At 38.0% G+C, this 26,952-nt stretch overlaps 2 protein-coding genes across 7 annotated transcripts in view; one reads left to right on the top strand and one right to left on the bottom strand.

Moving 5' to 3' along the window:
* The window catches only part of dock2 (dedicator of cytokinesis 2), a 377,601-nt gene that overhangs the window by 112,044 nt on the left and 238,605 nt on the right, over positions 1–26,952 (bottom strand). The window contains exons 28-29 of the mRNA XM_008104636.3: positions 11,353–11,451; positions 8,407–8,501 (exon numbers count right to left, since the gene is read on the bottom strand). Coding sequence (XP_008102843.1) covers positions 8,407–8,501; positions 11,353–11,451 — 194 coding nt within the window. The remainder of the gene's footprint in view (positions 1–8,406; positions 8,502–11,352; positions 11,452–26,952) is intronic.
* insyn2b (inhibitory synaptic factor family member 2B) overlaps positions 13,880–26,952 on the top strand; it is a 113,951-nt gene continuing 100,878 nt past the window's right edge. For 4 of the 6 annotated variants that reach the window (XR_010002825.1, XM_062970469.1, XM_062970470.1 and 1 more), the window contains exon 1: positions 13,880–14,278. The gene's annotated coding sequence lies outside the window, so the exon portion shown is untranslated. The remainder of the gene's footprint in view (positions 14,279–26,952) is intronic. The other 2 variants (XM_008104630.3, XM_008104631.3) reach the window with 1 other exon arrangement.

Raw genomic sequence — 26,952 nt, forward strand, 5'->3', positions numbered from 1 at the left:
CTTGAAATAGCTTGCAAACTGTCATGAGTAAAACACGCTGCCAAGTTTCTACTTTGGAAGAAATCTTCATTACAGTTGGAGCTTGGGACAAAAAAGGACAGTATCTAAAACATGGATGAAGAAACAAGACCAGAGTTCAGTCAAGATGGCAAAAATTATTAGCAAGAAAGATTAGACAAGTTATGTGAGGCCGTTTGCTTTTGCCAAAGCCTACTGGGAAGGTCAAGATCCTGCTCCACCCTCTCCTCTCCAGTCTCCTGCTGACCCGGGACCTTTCAAGACAGGCTCAAAATGCAGGACCTGTCTCGTTTTTTACCTGAGGCATCTAAATGACACCTCAGGTAAAAGCGAAGTAACACAGAGTAAACCGGGTTTTCCTGGTTCACTCCACATTAATCAAACACCACTAAATATCCAGACCTTAAGCTAAAGTCCAGGTCTTTAGAGGTTTTCCACAGTCCTGTGGGTCAGTCCCCACAGCCATCCCACTTCTTTGGGCTCCCAAAAGCCCAGAGGAGGAATGTGCCCACTCCCTCCCCTGCTGTCCCCATTCCTCCCTCAAAACATACTGTAGGGGCCTGCAGGCAATGCAGAGTCCTCTGCAGAGTCCTCTTGATGCTTGGAAATGACCTGTCATGAGGTGGAGGGGGGGGGGGGGAATTTCCCTCCTTCCCCCTCCTGATGCATCATTTTCAAGCATTAGGAGGAGTCTCCGGAGTGGCCTGCGCTGCCAACAGACCCCCTCAGGTAAGTTTTGAGGGAGGAATGGGGGGCTGGAGGTGGATGGATGCTGTCCTGGATCCACCTTTGGTTGATCTGGGATGACACCTAGCCACCCGCCAAGGGAAAGCCCAGAGTTGTGGGAGCAGGTGGAGAGTCAAACCCAGGAGGAAGTGGGTTATTTTAACCCATTTCCTCCTGGGTTTTAGGTACGTGTAGAAGGGCCCTTAATTGCGAGCAAATTATTTTAACACTTTGAATGCAATTTTCAGCAACTGAAGTAAGCTGAAGACAAGAGGGAAATGCAAGAGAAAAATTCCAGGACATTTTAATGCAGCAGAAAAATAGGGATGATAAAGGATTAATTGGGAGAGTCTCTGACAAATTGGGACAGCTGGGAGGTATGGGATACCTAATATTTTGAGAATATCAAGACAGCAATGTTTTGGGTTTATGGGCAGAGGGAGGAAACGCCTTATTTCCCTAGCTTTTAGTTCTTATGTTACTGCTTAAGGCTCCCTACTCAATTTTTACTTGTAGCATTTACTTGAATCCCCTTGGGGAGAGAGGGCAGAATACAAATAAAGTTTGTTATTATTATTTCTTGTTTTTAAAGGGCTGCAAACAGCACTACTTATTAATCAAACAAAATCAATCACATATAAGACACAAGTAGCAGCAGGCTTGGGGAAAAGCCATGTTTTTCAGGAGTAGAAATCATTTTGGTGGAAGATCTCGGAAGGGGGGAAACTGCCTAAGGAGGACCTCAATCTACTCAGGAGCCAGCAGACTAACTGTTGTAGGGATGGGAATGAGAAATCACAGAGGAAAGAGTAGAAGACTATTGCTCATGGAGGAAATTAAACTTCAATGCTTTAAAATTGAATTGTTTCCCCTTATTTATTGTTTATGTTGTCTTAGAAATATTTAGAGATTAAAAGGCTACTTGCAGATATTTAAAATAACATTCAAAAATGGGAAGTCCCACTCTGATGTTTATAAACCACAATTAGTATTTACATCTCAATAAGCCCCACATGTCTCCAAGTCACTTTTTCTCAACTATACTTTGTGAGGGTTTCCAGTCATCGCTGACAGTTTTGTATCACATGCTGATTTTAGATAGCAGAACAATCAGTGTGTAAATTCAAACTGTTCTTCATTCCCAATTCAATATCAGACATTTTGCTGCTAGGCTTCTGTGCACTGCAGGAAACGGGTAACACAAACTGCTTACTATTGAGTAACAAGTTACTAACCAGCATTTAGAAAGCAAATACGAAAAATAAATATGAAGTAGACCTACACTGATGCCATTATGCTTTCGCAAACAGCCACTGTACACACTGCATTAAAGTTTTGGTGAGTAGCTTATAAACAGAATCTGTCAATTAAAGAAGCAAGAAAAACTCTCCATTAGAAACATTTCTGTTCTAATTTTAAATCCTATAAAACATCTGCTGCCGTTTTGGGTCCACATGTGCTGGATTATTAAATTTGCAGGAAATACTTTAGCACTGAGCACCATATGCACAGAAATCATAAGTTGCCTTATTGAGCCATTAGTAAAACTCCAGAAGCCGCTTTAGAACAGTATTATTATTAAGACCAATAAAAAAGATGACAAAATTCAGAGCAAGTAAATTACTAGTTTGATCTGGTGGTCGTGGAAACTCTAAAACAGGAGCTGTTCTTATTAGCTGGATTCAGGGAGAGCGAGAAAAGAGAAAAGCTGCAGGGGATAAAGATTGCATCCTTCTCCCCTTGAATGTAAGATTTGTCTCCAAAGGTGCTTGCTGAGCAACACAGACAGAATATTTCTCCAGTCAGCTTCTGCATTGGCACTTCATTAGATGCATGTAACATTTGGGACACTGAATATGTGACCAATTTAATATATAGTGTGCTTCAAAACTTGAAATTGCTATATCTATGCAACTACAACCAACCATGAATGAAACTCTTACCACTTGAAATGGTGGGGCATAGGGTATATTACTAGCCATATTGTATTCACACATGCAAACACACACACATGGCTTGAATTGCAATTGTGATTTCAATATTCCTTTATTATTGGTCCCATAAATCCCAGAAGAGGTGATCAACATTTTGAGTTCTCTACAGTTTTATATTCTAGATGTGAGTCAAAATATGGTGGTACTCAGAGAGGGAGGAAAAGCCACAGAGGAACGAGGTTGAAACCCGAAAACATGAACTTTTCATTAGTGTTCAGATGGAAATTAGGTGTTCAAAGACTAAGGTATAATCCCATTCCTATTTACTCAGAACAAAGGCCCACTGAATTCAGTGAAATTTGTTGTTATTGTGTACCAGCATTCTTCAGTGGGACTTAGTCCATGGTATTCAAAGAGCAAGCAACCAAACAAAAGAATAAGTTAATTTTCTAAAATCAAGGATAGAAAAATAAAGTGGATTTTTGCCCCTCTATGAAATACCCATGCCCAGCCACTGGTCAGTTCTTGGATTTGGCTGCAGCATTCAAATTAGAGTCAGTAGAACACAAGGCATATCCAGACAGCACCTAAAATTCAGGGGCATTCAAACAAAACCTCAGGTAAAAAAGCATTACTTCGGGACAAAGTTTTCCCTCGCCTGTCTTTTCCCCATTTCCTCCCATAATCTTCCTCTTTCCTTAATAAAACATACTGTTGTTTGACATAGCAGCTTTACAGTTGGCAATCTATAGCCATGGATCCTGCATCCACAAATTCAACCATCTATGAATTGTTATCTATGAATTGTTATCTATGACAAATCTTAATTTTGCCATTTTATATAATGGACAGCATTTTGCTACATCAATATATATAATGGGTCTTGAGTATACACAGATTTTGGTATCCACTGGGGGTGGTTCTGAAACAAACCCCAGCAGACACCAAGGGTCTACTGTATTTAGTGCTGGTCAAATTTCACTTCCTTCCAAGATTTCTAAATGCCTTAAGATAGCAATAGTTAAAACTCAAACACTAAATTAAAAAGAGGAGCATATATCTTAGCTGTAGTTTCAGCATCAACATTTCAGTACTAAATGATGGGTGCTTTTCATTGGGTAAGCGCAGTACACCTCAAAAATAATTTTAAAACCGTAGAGAACTGCTAAGATATACGACTATATCAACACCTCTTTTTGATATGATTTTTACTCTATATCATTTCCAGGAATGTTTTAATGAAGTTTCTCAAAGTAGTAACAAGTTTTGTAAGTAACTGACTTGAAGTGCAACCATGAGTATTGAGTCAGTAGAGTGGTAATGCAGAAAGAACGGCTAATCTTACATGTGATGCCAGGAATTGGTGCAATGTTAGCTATAAAGTAATCCCAAAGGAGAATGGCACAAGGATCAATGTGTTTTCACTGCTCTGTAGAATTAAAAATACTGTACCAATGAATAATGCAAAAGCTGACATGTTCTAGCTGTGCAGAGCAATTTAGATGTGAGGAGCCTAAGATTGAAAGGACAGTTAAGTCGTGAAAGTACTTTCAAAGACATAATTTAGATTCGCAACCTCTACAGACATGTACTCCAGTGGTAAAAATCATCAGAATACAGGAGAAATGTCTGCATGCAGGTCTGCTTCTTATAACCTAAACCAATTCTTGAAATCCTTTTTTTTCTCAAGGAGTGAGACAAGTTGCTAATAGTTGCTGCCTATGGAACTTGTCATGCAAAATGAACTGGGAACTGATTTATGAACATAAAGAACAAGCTATGACATCGCTGTTTTCACACCCATGCATCATATGCTATGTGAGTCGACTGTAGTGATGTTTCTGTTAAGTACTGAAGATGATTCACAACATTAAAGCAAGACTGTTATATTGGTAGTAGAATCTCGTTTCGCCTTACTTGTTTCCACTCCCAGATGAGCCTCGCACTCCAAAAACCATGTGGAAATGCCAAACACGCATTACGTAGAAGGTGTTTCTGTAATATTTGCATTCATTTATAAATGAATGATATGAACATATGTTGGAAGCACAGCTCAGCTCAACATTGCATAGGAGATGCCTTCCTAACACATAATTTGTTCAAGCTCTGTTAGCTCCTACAAATATCAGGTTATGTTGCCTGCATCCACTCTTCAGATATGACATCTTCAGAGAAGGCTTCTTACTAAGGCTGGGGTCAGGCTGTCTGACAAATCTTATCTCCATACATGCAACTGCCTATGATAAATCTTTTTTTCCCCCACCAACTTTTTAGTGGTAGCATGAGATAGGTTTTTTTTTTTTTGGCTGCTATCACTGGGCTGTAGACTCCCTTTTTTATGAGGCTAAAGGGTTATCACACAAGGCAGGAATATCACAATTACAGCAGGACAATACTGTCTTTGCCTTGGACTTATAATGTTGCTGTTTCCCACTGCTCTCGCAGTGGAAGATTTTTGCAAGGCATTTACAAATTCATAGCAGGTTGTATCCCACTGGGAGACTGGCAAAAATGCTTTTGTCCTGATACCACAGTGATTCCCACTTGATAGTCTTCCATGGACAAATACTTTTTCTTCTTAAAAGAAGTGAAAGTTTTTAAATAAAAGGCTAGTGGGGGCATTTTCATTACATTTTTGGAAAAAAACATATTTTAAAGATAATTTTAACTGTAGATTTCATTGTTTTTAAATGTTTTGGTAGTTCTAATTCTATTGTAATATTGTTCTTTTGTACATTTTAACTATTGTATTTTGATTTCCAAGTCACCTTGAGATTTTTGGGGAAAGCAGGTATAAAATAAAAAGGAAGAAGGGGAGGGGAAAGAGCAGCAACTGCAGCTTTCCGGAGCTATGCATATCCACAGACTACATCAACTCAGAAAATATATATCATATATGTTGTGGTAATATACAACCCTAAACTGAACCTAACACAGGCTTGTCTTGAGAAGATTTTTTCAGAAGAGGTTTGCCATTGTCTTTCTCTGAGACTGGGAGAGTCTAGTGGGTTTCATGGTTGAACGGAAATTCAATTCCCAGATTCCAGAGTCATAGTCGAACACTCAGAGCACTACACAATGCTGGTTATCATTCATGCATGCAAGTAAAAATTTCCAAAGTTTGGTTTGCAAACTGTTAAATTATGTCATTTTTTCTAATCTTTTTAGGAGAAATTTTTTACTGCACTAATGATCACATGAAGACCACAGTCACACTCACTGAAGTGAAAAACCTCAAATAAAAACATTATGTTTTCTTGAAAGTATACTTGTCTGGGAATTTCAAGGTTTTCACCTAGGCTTTATGGTAAAAGTCTCCTGAAAGGTGAACATAGAATTGCATTGAAGGACCTAGAGATTCCTAGAGAAGTGTTCTCTCTAGAACTCTCTCGGCCCTGCAGCATGATGGGAGAGAGTTAACCATAGATTCAACCTAGAGATTCTTTGAGAAAATATTTTAATGCAATATGTGTATAATCAAATCTGCAAAAATCATCACACATTTCTTGTCTCCCCATCATCAGTCTCTTCTAGTTTGTGTATTTATGTGTGAAAGAAAGACATTTTTGGATTCAAAATGTACCGGGAATGAAGACAGCTAAAAAATGCAGCTAAAAAAAGAGGAAAAGGTGGGGAAAGTGAGTGGAATCATCAGAAAATACACTGGGACAAAAGAAATGTCATTTTGGTATTGAAAATTTAAAAATAGTGTAGTACATCCCTGACACATTTGACCAGTGTGAATAAAGCCACTGTCAGTTTAATAAAGTGATTGCCACCATCCATCACTCCCTTCTATTCTATTAGACTTCTGAGACATAATTGTTTTAAAAATATAACAAGCTTGTTAAAGCTGTGACCAAAGACCTGCTTGACTGAAAGCCTTCTTCTTCTGAACTCAATTTGTTTCTCCTATCAGCCTACCTCAAGTTAGACAAAGCTCAAAATTAGTCCCATTTTACTTTAGCTTTACTTCAACTACAGGTAAAATCACAATAATTAACTTGACTCTGTTACAAACCTTAAAACAGCATTTTCTACACCCTCTATATATCTATATCTATATATCTACATGATTGAATGTTATTTAATTATACATTCAAATGAACTTCAAAATGTATATTTTCAAAATTAGACACTAAATCAGTATGGATGCATACATTTCATAGAAAATGAACTCATTATGCGTGTCAGTTGTATTCCAATGGAAAGAGATACAGAGGAAAGTGATTTTGGACAGCAGCAGTTTCAGTCTCATCTAACAGGTATCAGGACCAAGCCCTTATTTTAGTAATATATTGCGTTCCTCAGAAGTTTTGTTGAGCCCACAAAGCAGTAGTAGTAGTCCTATAAGCAAACCATTAGGCTTGGGTTTCGTATCCGGAAGTCACGTTACTTGGAAATAAAGTTGGAAGTTTTTTAGATCTGAGCTGGTTTCCGACGCACTCACACGCATCAGAAGCACATTTCTGATTTTAAACCATTTGTCCCTCTTGATCAGAAATAGTTTGGAACCGCTCGGAAGTCAGACTCAGCAAACTGTGCACTCTCAGACAAACCTGATGGCTGGGAGGCAAGGCCTAACATGGGGCTTGCCTCCCAGCCAATCAGGGCTTATGTTTGAGGAAGGGGGGCGGGGTTTGCTCGCCATAATGCTAAACCCTACCGCATGGCCAGAAAGGCTCATTGCGGCCAGGAAAGGGACTGTGGGGGTGGTTAGGCTGGCTGTGTCTGGCTCTCAGGATCGTTGCCGGCTGCCTGTGTGTGTGCTGCTTGTTTTTTGTTTTTTTGTTTTTTTGAAGAAGAAAGGGAGAAGAAGAAGACGGTGAGAGAAGGGAAGAAAGTGAGAGATAGAACAAAGGGAGAAAGAAAGCTGGGTTGTTTTCCAGGCTGTAAGAGAAAAAGAGAGAGTTTGTTTTGGGGGGCAGGAAGAGGAAGGGGGCTCTTTTTTAAAAAATAATGTAATTCATAATTTTAAAAAATCCCTAAGAATTAGTGGATCATCCAAACGTTCTGAAATTCTGTGAGCTAACAGCAAATTTGATCAGGATAGCTGAAAAAATGAGGGTGGGAGAACCCTCTGAAGTTTCCCTCCTGGCAGTACTGTTTTTCCCTATTGCGCATACGCACCCGCCATTAACGAAGCACTTACAAAGATTCAGAAGTTTCATAAAATTTTGAACTTTTTACCTTAAAAAATCGGAAATGATTTTAGAAACGAAGTGCCAGTGCCCCCTACTTTCAAAGAGAGTTTAGAACCATTTTTTCCCTGGATCGCACATGCCTACAAGCCAGAATAAATTAATTGGAGGAAAATAGAAAACAAGAACAGGATTATATAAAACAAAGTTGGGAATGATTCATTTTGTCAAGTGCAGCTCTTCCTATGTCATATTTATAGGGAGTTCAGTCTGGCATATATGATTTTCTGCTCTTTACTTTAACCTGATTAGTGAATCTGAAATTGTGAGTTTTTTGTTGTTTATTCATTCAATCACTTCCTACTCTTTGTGAGTGGAATTGTGAGTAGGGGTTTTATTAAAAGAAGTTGGATTGAGGAAGTTTGTGCTCTTGATGGCAGCTCTCCATAACATGTGAGCAACTGATCAAAATGCAACCTACTGGCAATGTAAAAAGGCCTAAACATCATCCCAATATGTTAATCCTACATTGATTGCCAATTGATCAACAATTGTACAAAGCTGTTTTGTGGATGTGTTTTGATTACCTGTTTTGTACCATGCTCATGGCCATCCAGTCCAATGGGTAGACATTCTTTCCAATAAGATCTTTAAACATTATGAAGGTCTCCATCAAAAAGTCCTAAGAGAAAATATATATCAGAATGAATTTGCATGCTTCATATTAAAGTGAACATGGATATCATATGAAAGTGAGGAGATAATAATAACAATAATAATATAGCATTGTGAAGAGACTCAATGTAGTAAAAACAATATAATATACAATTTTAAACCTAAAGAAACCTCAATGATAGGGTCACCCTAGGGTACTCAAAGGTGGAAATGACTTGAAGACACAGCACAATCACATTATTAAAGTGAAATAGCAACATATGTCTCTAAAACAAAAGATATGTTGCTCCCACAAAAGGGAATTACAACTTTCTTATGTCTAAATCTCATCACAACAATAAATAAATAAATAAATAAATAAATAAATAAATAAATAAATAATCCATCTTCTATTGTGTGAATTGTGGAGTAATTTCTGTTCCAAATTAATTGTGGATTAACACATAGTTTAGGCGGGGCAAAATATATACTTCATGTATTTAGAAATATAGTGAATATTAAAAGAAAAAACATTCCATCTAAACATGAGGAAGATCTTACTGATGATAAGACCTGTACATCAGTAAAACATCTTGCTTTTGAAAATGACGAACTTTCCTTCATGAACTAAATAAATAGATGGTTTAATAACCAAAAATGTTTATCTCGGTTAACCTAGAGTTAAGCAACTTGTCAAGACTTAGAAATCAACTTCAACTCAAAGAATCCTTCTGAATTAGTTTCCAGTACTTCACTTGAAACCATTTTGACTGAGTCCTTGAAGGCAGTGCTTTTCTGTGAACGAACATTAATTTTCTAGCCATGTCTGTTTATACTATAAAAGTGCTGAAAGGGACTAAACATCAATACAGCATCTTTAATTCTTCTGAGTCAGAACTCTGCTGGTATTATAGAGATGAATTCCATTGGATTCTATACATCTTAGAATCTTTATACCTTCCTTCTGTAAAACATCCAGAAACAGCTATCTCTGGCATGAATCAACCTTTGGAGACTGTGATCATGTGAATGAGGGATAAAAGGATTAAAATGAATCAAGATGTAGAGAGGGAGGTCCTAGTATGGAATGGCAGTAAGAGGATGTGGTTCATCTACACTGTGGCGTTAATGCAGTTTGACACCAATTTAACTTGAACCATCTTGGCTCAATTGTATGGAATCATGAGGGTTGTAATTCTAAAATATCTTTAATCTTCTCTGGTGAAGAATGCTGATGCTTCACCAAATTACAATGCCCAAGATTCCATAGCCATGGCAGTTAAAGTGCCATCAAATTACATTAATTCTACAGTGTAGATGAGTATATTTCTGATCAAGGCAAAAGAGATCAGTGCTATATCTTGACAAGCATGTCCAAATAATTTCTACAAATGTCTGTTTGAGCTTTGGGTCAACATGAAGCACAGAAAGTCCAAGGCATTTTGCCCCCATAGAGACATGATCTTACCACCCTGCATTCAGAAGACAATTAAGACTGACAACTAGAACTCACTTTAAGGCTGGTGATGAGATAGCATCCTCTCTATACTTGAGGGTACTAGGTATGTTTATATGTATGTTTATAGGGTGCAGAAGCTGTGTGGTACACTTTTGTTACTGGATATATATTCCAACCTCTCTGTTGAAGGTCAGAACAGTCAAGGAACCATCTGTATCTTTCTCCATAGTCAAAGTAGTGGCAGTTGCAGATTCCACCTTGATATCTTTGTGTGCTTATGATGGAGCAGAGGTCACTTTACAGTACACATCCACATTTATATTTTCACTTTTCCACAGTAGCTTTTCATAAATCTCTTCATTAGTCAGCTATTCACTGGCCACTGTCACCAGGAAAGTTAAAATCCTTTGCCAGTAATGGGCTTTGTACCCAAACCTCAAATCAACTTTGGTTCCCTTTCTTCCTGATGACCAGGAATTGTAAAATTGTTCTGTTATGCAATTCTTTATGAAGACTTTTCAATTTTGTCCCCATGCCTAGGGAAAATAAAATATTCATTTATAACATATATCCGTTAATGTTGATTGTCGCCTCAAAGCAGATGCTCTTTATATTTGTAATTTCTTGTTTTATGCAATATTCTTGAAATTCTTTATTTTACTTTTTAAAAAACAACCAAAACTTTTTAAAATTTTAAAATCTTATTTAAGATATAATCCAAAAGCATTTTCTCACCTTAAAGTAATGGGTAAATGTTATGTACCTCATGGCATTGCCCATCATTACATCATCTAGTTAAAAAAAAATACTGTTGCACTCTCAGTTCGCCAAATAGTAGGATGTAACAGATGTCATTGTTTGTAGTATGTTACTGCCAAGCTCTCCAGACACCTAGATGAAACATTTCTTCGTCCATATGCTGATGGTAGCATCATTCATCCCCAGGTGAAATGCAGTCACATATGAGTTGTCTATCCTATATTAAAACTCTTTACAAGAACTTGTACACAAATGACTCTTGACTGCCTATATTGCCATTGCATGTGGAAAAGCCTACAGAATGTTGTTAAAAGCACCATCTTCCTTTTATGCAGATCATTCAGATGAAGAATAGGCAAGCTCCAAGGATCCAGGGGTCACTTTTCTGCTTTTGAACTGACTGAGAGCTACCCAAATCCCCAAAATACAAAATGGTCAAAAGTCCACTTTGGGGGGGGGAGGTAAATCTCTGGGGGAGCAGGGTTCTAGGGCAAAACAAGCCAGAAGGCCATCACACATTGCTTTGGAAGAATTCAAGAATAAACATTGGTGTTGAACAGAATTTCTTCACCACCATGTTCTGAATCTTTCTATTGTTTGGGGTATATATATGCACCCAGCAAGGGAAGTGGCATTAGCTCCTGTTTCCATTATAACTTACCACTAACTCTGATGTTGTCTGAAATGTTTCAATGTAGGAAGAGTAATGTTGGTCATCCATTTGGTTCAAGATTGCTGTCATGCAGGCCACAAAATGACTCTATAAGAGAAAGAAATAACAATATTGATACTGATATCCCAGATGAGTTATATGAGGAGGCAGAATAACATTCTTAAATTATGTGATGCCAAGAAATACAGGCAGTTCCCAAGTTATGAACAAGATAAGTTCTGTAGGTTTGTTCTTAAGTTAAATTTGTTTGTAAGTTGAAACAGGTGCATTTTAAGTGGAACTCCAGCTACAGCTCTGGATAGCATAAGGAAGAGTTAACAACACCCCTGTGGTGTTTGTTTTGCTCTGTGTGCTCCTGTTTAGAAGATTTCATCTCACTTTCTGTACCTGTGATCATTGGATTTTGAAAAATGTGGTTTGTTGTGGAAACAAGGATTGGTGATAAAGCTTTTCCCCATGATAACTCTTCCAAGAGTGAATTTCCCTTCTGAGAGGTAGATTTCTCTCACTTCCTTTTGTCTCACACCCATTCTTTATTGTGAGTTGTTTGTAAGTTAGATGTTCATAACTTGGGGACTGCCTATATCTACAATGTCTGGAAAGGTCAATATGAAAAGTAAACAAATGTCCAGAATCTGATGGCAAACAAAGAAAGAAGTGCTCACAATTGTGCTTTATCAGCTGTAATTTACAAAGACCTCTATAGTTCAAAATGAATGGATTTCTTGAAAAATTGGTAATATTTTCCTATAGAAATATCTTCATAAAACAAGTACAAATCTAACATAATTTTAAAAATCTTCTAAATATATATTTAAGCTGTTGTGAAGTTTCTGAGAAATAATTTTAAAGAGGCATGCTTTGTTAAAAGGAAGTAGGAATGAGAAAAACAACGAAAAGCACTATGTTCGGAGGAAATGGCAGTCAATTTATTGATTACAGACCCAGACGTTAGTTAAGGTTGGGAGTCAGATCTTAAGAATCTGATGACCCATCTTCCAACTGGGAATGGCAGAGATAACAGACTCCACTGCAGTGTGAAAATCTGTGTGTATCTTTAACTACCACTTCAGACTATGGTCTTTCAAGACCCTTAAAGGAATCTCTAATTTAAGGTGGCCCCATTATTTCATCTAGCCAAACATGCCACAAAGAGCCCAGTGACTTTCTGCCAAATCTCACCAAAGCTTTTAAAAGTCTATGAGTCTATTCCAGATACCTTCAAGCCAAAATTCCTCTCCCCAATCATACAGGCGAACCCCATCTCATGTATAGACATCTTTTAAACAGTCATAGGCTATGATTTGTATTTCAACACATGTCCTAAGTGAAATGTTAATGACATCAAGTTAAGCCCTGTTTGTAAGAATGGAAGAATGGGAAAAGATATGGAACTATAAATTGAATTATACCTACTCTTACGGCCTCAAAGAAAATTGGTACAAGATGATGTACCAGTGGTATATGACCCCCCAAAAACTGGCAAAATGCTACAAAAATATAAAAGAATAGTGCTGGAAATGTGATAAACATGTGGACACATTTTACCACATGTGGTAGGGATGTAAAATTGCAAAAGACTATTGGAAAACAATTCATGAAACAATACAAAGGATAATCAAAGTTAAATTTCAGATGAAACCGGAGTACTTTCTACTAGGCATGACCGATATGAATTTCAATAAGAATCAAGAGATTTTATTTAATTATTTTGTAATGGCAGCTAGAATAGTGTATACAAAGCAATGGAAGACAACAGAAACACCCACCAAGGGAGAATGGATATTAAACATTATGGACATAAAGAATATGGACAAATTAACCTATTATTTGAAGACCCATCATGGTAAACCAAAAAGAGAAACAGATTGGACTTTATTGACAAACTTTATTGAACAAGAAGAACTATAGGAACAAATGTAGTCACCCAGAAGAAATGACGGGAAATAAATCTAATTTTCTTTTCTTTTTTTCTTATTTTTGTTTTTATCTATTTTTGCTTCACTATTTTTGTATTTTTATTTTTTCTATTTTTATTAATTCTCTTTATTACTTTCTTTTCCTTCTCTTTACTATACCCACTATTGTTCTCACTCTTTATTATGTATAGACACATGAAATAAAAATGAATGTTAACAAAATGTTAAGCCCTGCTTGTTTCTTCTCAAGTCTTTCTAAACTACAGTCCTCAGCACGTTTAACTTGCAAATTGACCAAAGTGGAATCAATTGTACTTCCTTTTCTAATTAATGGATTTAAAACTGTCTGAGAGCATTACCGAAAATGTCATGGTTCTTTAGGATACCCATGAATACAGTATGAGTGGGATTGTAGTACAAATGAGAGATTTCCTTTTTAATAGAATTTCATTTTTTTTAATAATTAGCTTTATCATTAGTGTAGTAAATAATTCATTTGTGCCTGCAGATGAGCATCTGTCAATCATGTGGGATTCATTTCATACTTATTAACTCAGAATCTGGTCCTTCCAACACATTCTCAGTCCTTCAAGCCAGCACATTCTTCACATATAGAATGAGGTAGGAAAAAGTGGTTGATTTGTTGATGATGGCAAAGGGAACAAGGTCACACATTACTGTAAACTATCTGCAGTTTGACGTACTCAACCATTTTGCTACCACTTAAAGCAAGAACAGAAGCCTCTTTAACTGCAGGTTACCGCCACTAGAGGTCTTTCTTACTTTCATATAGTAGCTTCTATTCAGATGGTGCTGCTTTTTTATGTATTCCTACGTGAGCAGACTCAGTACACTTCTGGCATATTGACACTGAAATTTACAACATGAATAATAACTTATTCCTGTTATTGGAGTAACCTTTGTGCTACTCAGAGCTCCAGCTATCTGTGGGAGTTTAAAAGGATATTTCCAGCAGGTAAACCCAGCTCTTTCAGGTAAGGATTTGTGTGGCTTTTGTCACTGATGCTCTTCTCAATTAAAAATGCTCATGTTTAGTTTTGCTTTTCCCGATAGTGGTATTTTATTTTAAAGAACAAAGGTTTACCAGTTCTTGTGTGGGAGAAAAAGTCAGCTGCCTGGCTGAAACAACCTGAAATTGTAATTGTTTTGCTGCCGGATTTGCTATTCCGATGTCCTGATTTTATTGTTAATATAAATGGAGATGGGGAAGGTGAATAATTGCTTGTAGAAACTGAAATGCCTTATATATGCAAGGATGCTTTTATAACATTTTGAGTTCTGTAATGGTGTTGAAAGCTTTTCAAAATGTGTCTGTCTCTCCCTGTCATTTTCTGAGTAAACCCTTGTGGCATCAGCTGTATCTTTAATAGTGTGTGTGGGGGGGTACCCTTCGAAAGAATTAAAACTATTTTAGAAATGTTAATCTCTGTGTGAAAGCTAACTCTTATACCCAGCTAGTTGTGGATTGCAGCTGTCTACATGCATTTAGCTTTGTAAGTGTGCACAGCCTTACCTACTGTAAATGGGAATATTGAACTAACAAGTGACATGCTTTGTTTCATGAAAACAGTTATTCTGTTGGGAAACTAAAATTATGGGTTTTCTACTTAATATTGAGTCGCTGATTATTGGGTGTTTGAGAAGAGGCAATTTAGTTGTAGGTTTGCTGCTGAAAAGTCTTACTTCATCATACCAGGGTTGTTCTGTAACTTTTATAGTCTGTTGTTTGTTAACATGAATAGCCAGCTCACATTTGGTTCTGCTATTCACCCTTAATATTTTACCTTCATCTAATCAAACAACTTAATCCAGGTGAGATCAGGTTTACTCAGGTAACCTTGAAACCTCTGAAATATGCTCCGCAATCCCCCCATCAAAATTCAAACTTCAACATTACACAATTCAAGTAAGTGAATGAAAGTACAAGAATATGTGACTCAAAGCAAAATATCTGGACACAAAAATGACAGCAAATCTCTCAGTTACAGACAACTTTTCAGTTTCCTTTAAATATTTGTATGGAGCATGGAGAGACTTTCAGCAAACACAGTCATCAACCAATAATCCTGTGTGCGGAGTTGTATTTCATTTCTAAATCACCCCAGATGCAGGAGCGTGAATGTCGGTGCCCATAAATTAAACAAATAAATAAAGAAGAGCCCGACAGATGAAGTTATTCGAGTGGAATCTTGATATGTCGCTTTAACATTGCTCAGCCTTGTTAAAATGTGTCTGATATGCACCGGGCTGATATGCATGATTGAAACTAGGTCAAACATGTGTAAAAATAAGTGTAATCATAGCAAACCCTTGACTGACGAGGGAGTATTTAGCAGCATGTAAAATGGAATAAGTCTTTTTGGAGAACACAATGCTATTCCCAATGTATGCAATTGGCAATGGACATAAATCTGATGATTACCTTCAGGAGGATGCCTTCATCCTCTCAACGGAGGCAATAAACTGTAAGGAATACAATGCCCATTAACTAAATTGGCTGACAATGTTTGAAAGGTGAAATACTGCCAGACTGCAGGGAAATTACAAGGTAGACGTTACTCAGTTTATATCTATTAGTACAATATAAAAGATGAAACAGGGCATCAAAAGAAAATGAAATATTCTTTTCATTTGAAATCCTCTGACAGCAAAGAAATTATGATAATATGATTCATTACACTCTGAAACATGGTTAAAAAAACTGTGGCTGGCCTTAATGTATGCAAAGTATCAGAAATACCAACAGTTTGAATTTATAATAAAATAAATAGGGATGACAATTTATTTGGAATGATGAAAGTGAAGACGGCTTGATAAACTATAAGAACAGATGTCTAAATCTGTATGCAGTTCTAATAGACTGGGGGAGACTACTGTAGGGCTGTACAAAAAGAGATGGCAAACTTCAGCACCTAGCAACCAAAATCTCATCATACTTTACAACACCAGATGGTGACAGGTTGCCGTAGTAACTTCAAATAACATACAAGAGCCACATAAATAAAAGAAAAGCTCTAAAAGAAAGTGGGGGCGTAAGGGGAGTCAGGGAAGTATGTGTATAATATAGCTGTTAATGCTGATCCATACTGGGTGATCACTCACGTGATTTAACTTGGTGCCCTTTCTCAGACAGATTGTCGTTGTGTTGTGGATGCCCCTTTGTCCCTATCAACACACAAAATCAGTGGAAGAATAGAAGAAAAGGCTTTCCTTTTTTCTCTATAGATAGGTACATGGCAAGGGAGATCCCAAACATGGGCAAGGAAGTTCATTGTTTTGTGAGCCTGGATGCCTCTTACAAGCATATGGTGTAGTGGTAGTGGCAATTTGCCTATGCAAAATAGCCCAGAAGTAAAAGCGAATAAACATTCCACATTCAATGCTTTGTGAGTGGATCTTTAAACAAGAAGAACTTTCTTCCTCCTGCATAAGCCCTCGCAGTCCATGAAATTTCTTCCAGCAGGCTCCCCAATTTTTCAGACCACATTTAAGGAGGGAAGGGAAATGTGAGAATCCATTCCACTAATGAACTTGCTCTGCTAGCAGATGGGCACTGTTGTATAATATACAATAATCAAAGTAAAAACTTAACTAAAGGAGAAATTTACTTCTCTCCTAAGTGTTTTCACAGATGAAATTTTAACTTAAATTTCAGGAACATGGCTTTGAGTCTGTCCTCAGTGAAAATGGTATTGATGGTGATGATGATGATGGCAATTAGAACAACGATAAATGACCTAGTTTGTGCTCATGCAGTACATCCTGTCCTGAGAAATCTATAGTTACTTTGGAAAGGCCTTTGTAAATAAACAGCAATGATTTAAAATTTAATAAATTCCTATTAAAGCTAAGTATGTCAGGATTGGGGCTAGCATCTGTAAAACAGAAGGTAGGTGCACTATTTTCCAACTTACTATAACCTCATATGTTTTTATGCATAAATCTGTGTAATTTATGTGGGGAAAGCTGTGAAAAGATCATTTCTTTAATTAGCAATTTTAGAACTAAATGAAAATGAAACCATTGGATCTAGAACTGAAGTACAGATTTAAACCTGTTAACATGGTGTTCCAGTGAATTAAATAGGATTTACTCTCAGATAAGTATAGTCTAGCAGCCAAATTACACTTTGCTTCCACTAAAATTAGTGAAGTGATGTACTCTTTACTTTTTTCTAGGAGCAAACAGCATTAATTCAGAGTAAATCAGCACATGACTGTGGTATTGGGTCATGTATTAGTTTTCAATAAAACCAACTATAATTAGCTAAGTGAGAATGACTGAATGTAATTTGACTCCACTTTAATTACATGGCTCATTACTATGGAATCATGGGAGTTGTAGTTAACTACCAAAGAATGCTGGCGTCCCAGCAAACCAGAATTCCCAGGATTCCATAGCATCACAAAATGGCAGTTAAAGTAGTGTCAAACTGCATTAATTTATAGTGTGCAGATACACACTAAGACTGGATCTAAATAACTGAAGAACATGGATTTATTTACCTATGAAATGACCTGGCACCAGAAGCTACTCACGTGTGTGTCTGCTTGCCAGCATACAATCCATAATAAACAACCTTTGAGTGATTTTGAGATTTACTTATTTTTTTATCTGTGTATGCTTCGTGTGTTATAGTTCACTAGAGCTGTCTTCTTGTCTTTCATAGGTGACTGAAGAGTACCCCAGGTTTCCCCATTTGCACATTTTACTGTCAACTTCTGGCTTAAGATTGAATCACATGTCTGCTTTGCTCTTCTTGGCCAACTATTTGCTATGCATTCTAGTGACATCTGGGGCTTAGCAGAATTTAAGAGGATAAAATCTACCTTCTGGAGTCATTTAATGGGACATGTAAGATACATAAATTGGAATAAATATAAATAGAGAGTAATGGCAGATTGAGTTCTGGAGTTTAAAAGCCTATGATCAGTTATACAATTATGGTGCTTTTCACCAATGCTATATTTCCCTAGTAACCAAAGCATTAAGGCAAAGAATTGTAATCACTGGGACCCAAATTGTTGTTGGGTCAGGTTTTCAACTCTTAATGATCAAGCCCAGACCCTTTGAGAACTTTTTTTGAATTTGGTGTAAATTCGTTGTAAATGTTTTCAAAAATGAAATTTTAAAGTAAAATTAGCTTGGTAACTCATTATTGCCATTCACTGAGCCATGTACTTTGTTGAAACATTCTGCATGATACAGATACTTGGCCTATGTTGAATTTTTCCATAGTTGGTGTCATGATTGAATAAATTGGTGTGCTTTATTTTACATTATGTGTATCTATACTTGAGATAAAAGCATTTTGTATGTAATTGGGGTCATGGATTCTGTTGGGATATCAAACATCCAGTTTTTACTAATCCCCATGCCAAAGACAGATGTAGCTCCCAGATCTTACATTTTGTGTAACAGATCTTAAGTTGAGGGCTCTTTACTTTGAAGCTATGAAGCTAGGCATAAAACCACCTGGATGCAGTGAATGAATATGGCCCTAATTACAATCAATTCACATTTGATGAATGGGGTGGATTTAAGGATCACAAAAAGGTTTAGTATAGAAACAATGACCTTGAAAAGGTATTCTGTTGATACTATGAACCTTATTCATTTCGATGGTGAGTTCCTCAGTTGTCAAAGCTCTCAGGAGGACATCACTAATCACTAAATACAAAATAAAATACAATAAAATCTATCTATACTTATCCACCATATCTTTCAAATTATCAGCTGAGGACAGCAGGGAACAAATGTTAAACTAGGGACTATGAAAACAGCTAAGTGAAAATATTGATTGACTAAAAAAAATTACAAACAGAGAGAGTTAAAACAGCATGGAAATACAATTTTAAGATACATTCAGTTAACAAAGGAACTTTCCATATAGTGTGGCACAATTACTCAATATCCAATATGCAACTAATTCCAACGGTAAAGATCCATATCCTTAACAGGCCCATTAGTTTGACAAAACTTTGTTTAGGTCTAGCTTTACCACTGCCTTAGAGAAGGATGAATGTGTGTCACAGAATTGTCTCTCAGTTCTTGGTTTATCTGTTCTCTGGAATATACACATGGAGTCTATGCAGCTAAAGTTATTGCTCTCCATTTACTCATCTGGCAGCCAATATGATTCCTACAGAATGATAGAGTTGGAAATGACTTTACAAGTCACCCAAGCCAGACCCCTGCTGGATCCAAAATACATTTTTATTCTTTTTTTATTTAAAAAAACCTCTATGAACATGTTTTACTACTACTACTGGCCCCATGTAAGCCGCCCCGAGTCCCTCCGGGGAGATGGGGCGGGATATAAGAATAAAATAATAATAATAATAATAATAATAATTATTATTATTATTATTATTATTATTATTATTATTATTATTACTACTACTACTACTACTACTACTACTACTACAGCAAAGTGTGTTCTAAACTATCCCCATACATGACAAACAATTTCTCAAAAGTCAAGGCACAAGCGGAAAAAATCATTTGATAAAATCTAACCCCCATAAAGTATAAAGAAAGTAAAAAAGGCAATACCTGACAAAATGCTGAAATTACACTATGGTACAAAATTTGAAAAAAAAAACTGTTCTTGATTTGAAAATGTTGAATAATTATGCAGTATTTACTTTGAAAGGAGTTGTTATACTCCAGAAACTTCTTCTTTTTTTGGCTGCCTCAAACTATGTTGAATTGGTTGAGATTTGATGAGATATTCATTGAAAAACTATAGCAAAATATGCTGCAGGATATCCCACAGAAATAAAATTTTTGCAGTTTAATGACTTTTCCCCATGTTTTTATGATAGAACTAATTAGGAAATGACATTTATAACCCAGGAACAAAAACCATGTTACATATTGTTATCAAATTCAGAATTCCAAATAAGCAATTTCTTTCTTCTTCTACCACAGGGTGGTCTACCACAGTAGGCTACCTTGAGACTAACCTTTCGTACTCTACCAAGTTTCATAGAATCATAATAGAATAATAGAGTTGGAAGAGACCTCATGGGCAATCCAGTCCAAACCCCTGCAAAGAAGCAAGAAATCCTGGACAACTTGTTTCCCTATTTGGGGTTGGATTTCCCCTAATCCTTCATCCATTCCATATTGCTGAGTTTGAAGACAGCTTTCCTTATGTGAGAAGAGCAAGGCAAAGAAGGCATTAAGTAGTTCTGCCTTTTCCCTGTCCCCTGTCACATCACCTCATCTTCTCCTCACAGAGGCCCTATCACCTCCTTGTTCTTCCTTTTTCTACAGACATAAGCAAAAAAGCCTTTTTTGTTGTTGTTTTTAATGTCCCTGGCAAGCCTGAGCTCGTTTTGCGCTTTAGCCTTGTGAACCTTTTCCCTATAAGAGTTGGCTATACGTTTGAATTCTTCTTTGGTGATTTTTCCCCTTTTCCACTTCTTGTGCATGTCTCTTTTGAGTCTTAGCCTGGTTAGAAGTTCTTTGGACATCCATTCTGGCTTCCTCGCACCTCGTTTGCATTTGCGCCTTGAGTATTTCACTTTTGAAAAACTCCCATCCATCCTTATCTCCCTTGTCTTTTAGTATTGGCGTCCATGGAATGCCACTCAGTATTTCCTTCATTTTTTGGAAGTCAGCTCTCTTAAAGTCCAGAAGGTGTGTTTGACTTGTTTCAGCCTTTGTATGGCGAACTGCAGGAGCACATGGTCACCTGCCCCTAAGGATCCAACCACTTCGACTGCATTAATCAGGTCTTCCACATTTGTTAAGATGAAATGAAGAGTAGCCGATCACCTTGTTGCCTCTTCTACCTTATGAACCATAAAATTGTCTGCAAGGCAAGTGAGGAATTTGTTGGACTTTGTACTCTTGGCTGAGTTTGTTTTCCAGCAGATCAATCTTTTGAACCATTTTCTCAAAATGGCCTATAGAATCTCTTGATCTGTCTCACCCAGCTATAGCCTGATTTCTGGGCACAATGGTGGAAGGTGATGCATGTCACCCAACATTTATTTCTTTATTTATTTAATTTATAGACCGCTTTTCTCCCCCAGGGGGACCTTAACATAGTCCTATAGCTTCCACAGTCCTATAGTACAGTATGTAGTAAATTCACAAGTTAAAAACCTGTGATTTTTGTTGGGCACAGAAAAGCCATTGATGTAAGTGTGTTATAGGAAGAGTAGTTCACAACTGAGAGATTTTGCAAACCAACAGGTGTAACAAAGCAGTAAATCTGTGTATCTGTGGTGCTTGGACCAGGCTTCCTTTTTCTCAAGCCATATTGATAACTGTGGTCTTGAAATGAGCTGAGATTCATAGTTTAAACTCAGTACAAAAAAAGGCAGAATCCTTCAAAGGAAGCATAGTAAATTGTGTTACATAATTATTGTTATTTTTCTCTGCTGAATTGTGACAACCATTTGGCTGTATCTTTGCTGCTAAAGAGTACTCATTTACTTGAATGAAATAGCACAAAGCTCTAAATAGACAATATTTTAGAAAGGGTACAATCTGTTTTTTTTTTAAATGAAAACCCAAATTCATTTAATTTTGAATTTAAGATTCAACTATTCAAGCTGAGTTTTCTACTATATAATTTAAAATATTCATTTTTGCAATATATTTATATCTCTAGGTTTAAGATGTTAACATATGTTGATTTTGGATTATGCTTATACTAGGAACACAAAAAGCTAAAGACATGGGTAGCCCAATTCAAAGTAGACTTATTTGAATTGCCTGATTTCAATGAAACTTAAGAAAGCAGTTTGATCCATGTATATTCAGAAGTAAGTCCCACTGAATTTAAGAAATTTTATTCCCTGGAGCGAATACACAGAATTACAGCATTGTTTCTTTTAAAAATGGGTATAGAATTATAGGTGAATAGTGTGATCTTACACATCTCTGCTTTGTATTACTCTGTATTAAATTCAGTGAGACAGGCTTCCAGAGAAGTGTTGCATTGCAGCCTTCAGGAGCACTGCAATACTATAGCAGACCAAGTAGGTTATTTCTTTGCCAGATATGCATTTATGGCACAAGATGAAATTTTGACTTTCCCTGTTCATTTATTTTGGGAGGACTGTTTTGTAAATATATGTTTTCTCCTCCTTACTGAAAGTTTTTCCATGCTGCTTATAAACTTGCACTAAATTAGAAACCGCCAGAGAAATAACTATGAGCTATACAAAATATACAGTGCATTTGTTGTCTGTCTGTAGTAAAAGTTAGTTTGCATTCTATTTTTTATACTGATATCTATCCCATACTAGACTATCTTAACTAAAACATAATATCAAAATGGAATATACATAAACATCTTGTCATTTATTTTAGAGTCAGTGGTTAATGCCTACTGTAGTTACCCTTCAAACAAAGATGTTACAGTTGAGGCAAATTTCAAAGCCTATATATGTTATTGGATTTCTGAACATTTCTTGTACAAGTATGCTGCTCACCCAATATATTTTTGCCATGGAGTCTCTGCAGGATTAATAGCAGTGATGAGGGGAAACAATTACCATGGAGATGATGATAACAGATGCAGGCAAAGAAAAGCATCTAGTCTCTTTGTCTCAGAGACCTTTATCCCTAGGAACATTCCTTTGTATTCACAAAGCTTTGTATTTCCCAAACCATGTTGGGAAAGTGTTTTCTAGAAAAGTGATGAATTCCTTGTGCAGATTCCCCTTCCATCTCGAGTATAGCAAACAGGGTCTTCTAGGTTGTGACACCCAACCATTAGATGAAGTTCCCCAGAGAGATTAACTTAGCACCAATTCTTTACAGAACCAGGGACAAGTGTGTTCATGAGTGCCACAGATATCCAATCTTTCATGCCCACTAGAACAATCAGCTAACACTTATGTAAACCCCACTGATTAATTGTTGTTTATTTGTTCAGTCGCTTCCAACTCTTCCTGATCTCCTGGGCCAGCCCATGCCAGAGCTTCCTGTCAGCTGTCGCTACCCCCAGTTCCTTCAAGGCCACTGATTAATGCCTCTCCTCTATTTGGAATTGTATTTTGCCCATCCATATAGTTTTCATTGTCTTTTTGCTTCTGGTCATTATTACAAGCATTTCCTAAATTAATTGTTTGTTTTCACATTTCCATGATGACAAAGGGGTGCTAAAGTAATTAGAAATCTGTTTAAATAAGTAATACATATTTCTTTTTTCATGTATTCCAGCCAGTTATAGCTTAAGCATTTGAAGTTTTCTAAAGATCAAGAGTGACAAGCCAGTAAAGCTATCCTGATGAGGAATCGGTAGTGTGGAACAAAAACATAAACAAACAAAAGTATAAAACAGTGTAAAATGCTCTTAATTGGATAAGTACATTCGTTGACTTTCAAGTGGAACTGTCTGGTGGCAAATAAATGTCATAGCACATCTTTTCCCTCACACTATTCACAGCCAAGATCAAAAGAACAGCATGACAATTTCTGTAAATTTAAAGAGAACTTTCAGCCAGTATATTTTTTTCTCAGACAACCATCCTTAAATATGCCCTAAAATGAATGTGAATTAATCATAAACAGCCTGCATCTGGGGACCCACAGGTTGAGAACTACTGGCCTAGGAAGATATGTAATCCTGAACTGTTGTTGCTGTTGTTTTTCTTTGTTATTACTTCCATTGCTTTTGCCTTCTCTGCAATATGGAGTTGGGCTTATTTGAATGAGCCTAAAGTTATGTGCCCTACAAAGACATCGTTATGAAAAACACATATGGTTTTGGAATATTTTAGCCTAGATTGTGTGCAATTCTGTATAGTTGTATCTAATAGCAAAGGATCGGGTTCAATGGCCTTTTGTTTCCATGAACTCTTGAGTTTCTCTCTCTTTAAGTCTAAAAGGACAGAAATACCCTGGAAGGATGCCAGACTTCAGTGTGACACAAGTGATGAAGAGAGACACCCCCCTACAAAGGAAAAAAATACCTACAGAAAATTAATTTAGCATGCAACATTACAGCTATTTGCATATTTCAAGATGCTTCTGACAGGAAAGCATCAACACTTACACAATCAAATGAGGACAGCTATGACCGAGTTTAACCTTCAAGCCTTAAAATAGTTTTTGGCTTTTTATTTTGTTGTAGACAGAGAGAGAGACAGAGCCAGAAGCTGAAAAACATTGGACTCAATCAGGCAAACAACAGCAGGAGGTTCAAGCAGGGCCGGCCGGAGATATTTTTTGATGTGAAGCGGGGGTGCTGAAAAGCGCCCCCGCCACCGGCGCCCTGGCCCCGCCCAGCGTGCCCTGGCCCCGCCTCCCACGCTGCGTGGGAGGCGGGGCCAGGGCGAATAGTGAGGGGGCGGGGCCAGAGTTGGCCCCGCCCCCCCGCCCAGCGTGCCCTGGCCCCGCCTCCCACGCAGCGTGGGAGGCGGGGCCAGGGCACGCTGGGCGGGGGGGGCGGCGCCAGAGTTGGCCCCGCCTCCCACGCTACTCCCGCTTGCCCGTCTGGCCTTTTCTAACAGGCCAGACTGCAGCGGAGGTCCCTCCAGGCCGCAATCGCGGCCTGGAGGGACCTCCGCTGAACTCTGGCCTGCTAGAAATGGCCAGACGGGCGAGCGGGGGTAGCGTGGGAGGCGGGGCCAGCTCTGACGCCGCTCCCCCCCCTGCCCAGCGTGCCTTGGCCCTGCCTCCCACGCAACGTGGGAGGCGGGGCCAGGGCACGCTGGGCGGGGGGGCGGGGCCAGAGCTGGCCCCGCCTCCCACGCTACCCCCGCTCGCCCGTCTGGCCATTTCTAGCAGGCCAGAGTTCAGCGGAGGTCCCTCCAGGCCGCGATTGCGGCCTGCAGGGACCTCCGCTGCAGTCTGGCCAGCTAGAAAAGGCCAGACGGGCCAGGGCGCACTGGGCGGGAGGCGGGGCACCGTCAGGGCGGTGCCCCGCCTCCCGCCCAGCCTGACGGCGCCCCCCCGGGCCTGCGCCCGAGGCGGCGGCGTCAGGTGCCTCAATAGTGGGGCCGGCCCTGGGTTCAAGGGGGGGTGTACCTGTCCCAAAAGAGGGGGTCTAACTGCATCATTAATGCTTTTTTTTTGTCTCTATCCTCATACATGCCATCTGTCCCTACAGATTTTTCCAGTAGCTTCAAGACAGACATGAACAAGCGAAAGCATAGATTGTTTAGATAATTCTTTGTGAAGAAAATGCAGCTTTGGAGAGAAAAAATGCATCCTACTCTTAATTGATTCCCTGGGTGACTATGACAAGCACCGGCAATATAGATGCTATTTCACTGATGCTGAGGTTTCAAAGCCCACAGATTTCATTAGTGAACCCAGTGATATATAGAGAGTGTTCTTCAGAAGATTTCTGTTCAGGAACAATCAAAACCTCATGTTGCAATCAAAGTGAACTTCTTGCAAAGTATAAAATTAGGATAATTCTATTAGGCAGCAACTATGATTAAACGTTTAACTTCAGAGAGTTTAAAACTACATCATTTACAATCCCAAGCAACAATATTGTTAACTCATGTTCTATGGAACAGCATTATTGGATTGTTCCCTTTAGATAGAGATGCCAAGTGATCTGTTGTTGGAAACAGATTTTAAAAAATATTTTAACGAGTAAAAGAGCACTCAATGCTATGGTTTCTAAAATCACCATAGGGTTGTGATGGCTTGCCACTAGTGACTGTATGAATGTCTAATTAAGAGTCTTCAGTATCTTCTATGTGCTAACTTGCAGATTTGCCTTTATAAATCTCAATAACAATGATATCAATTGTACTCGAAATGATCAGTGCTAGGCTATTTCATTTGACATCTATAGTAGTGAAATAAAGGGCTATCATAATTTGCAGGGAAAATAGAAGTAACAACATTAAAAAGAGGATGGATTTTGCAATAGATTTGTTGCAGGGAATTAAATTAAATTTATTGAGCCATGTTTCCTTACAATTCTCTTTCTGTGATTTCCATCTATGATTTGGGAGGATGCCCTTCCCCAAAAAAAAAAAAAAAAGATTAGCTTGCCAAATGGTTGACAGAAGGCAAAATCAGGTTTCATCACTGCAGGAAAAGTTTTAATTTCCTGCAATGTATAGCACACTGGACACTTATTTCAGCAAGTTTTCAATGTGGAAAGTTAATTAAATCCATCATTTCTGCCACTCTCAAGGCCAGCTCCGACATTGTGACATGTTGCTCTCCAGAACCTCTTACTTTCAGCACACCCATCACCAATGAACCCTATTTATCAGGGCTGTAGCCAGAGCGGGGGAAAGGGGGAGGGGGTAAAAAGGATTCAATATGTGTCAGATTTTTTTAAAAAACTGGTTTACTCATGAATTTAAACTGGTTAACCAATTTACAAGTAAATTAGGTTTTTTTTAACCTGACACATTTGGTGGTGTTGAACCCTTAAGACACACACACACACACATACACCGGCTATTCATCATCTAATGCCTCCATCTAATTTCTTAGGTAACTATAAACCATAAATCATAGCTCCCCATAAGTCTGGACTGCCAAACTATGGTTTGCATTTGCTTTCAGATCGGAATGTGTATAGATACCATTAAGAAATGGTATTGGGATTGAAGGCAGCTGTGTACGTTAACATGATTCACATAGAAAGATGGGGATAGCACAGCAATAATTGAAAACCTACGTAACATGGGTGGGACTAATGAAT

This window comes from Anolis carolinensis, chromosome 2, assembly GCF_035594765.1.
Source record: "Anolis carolinensis isolate JA03-04 chromosome 2, rAnoCar3.1.pri, whole genome shotgun sequence".
Lineage (NCBI taxonomy): Eukaryota > Metazoa > Chordata > Lepidosauria > Squamata > Dactyloidae > Anolis > Anolis carolinensis.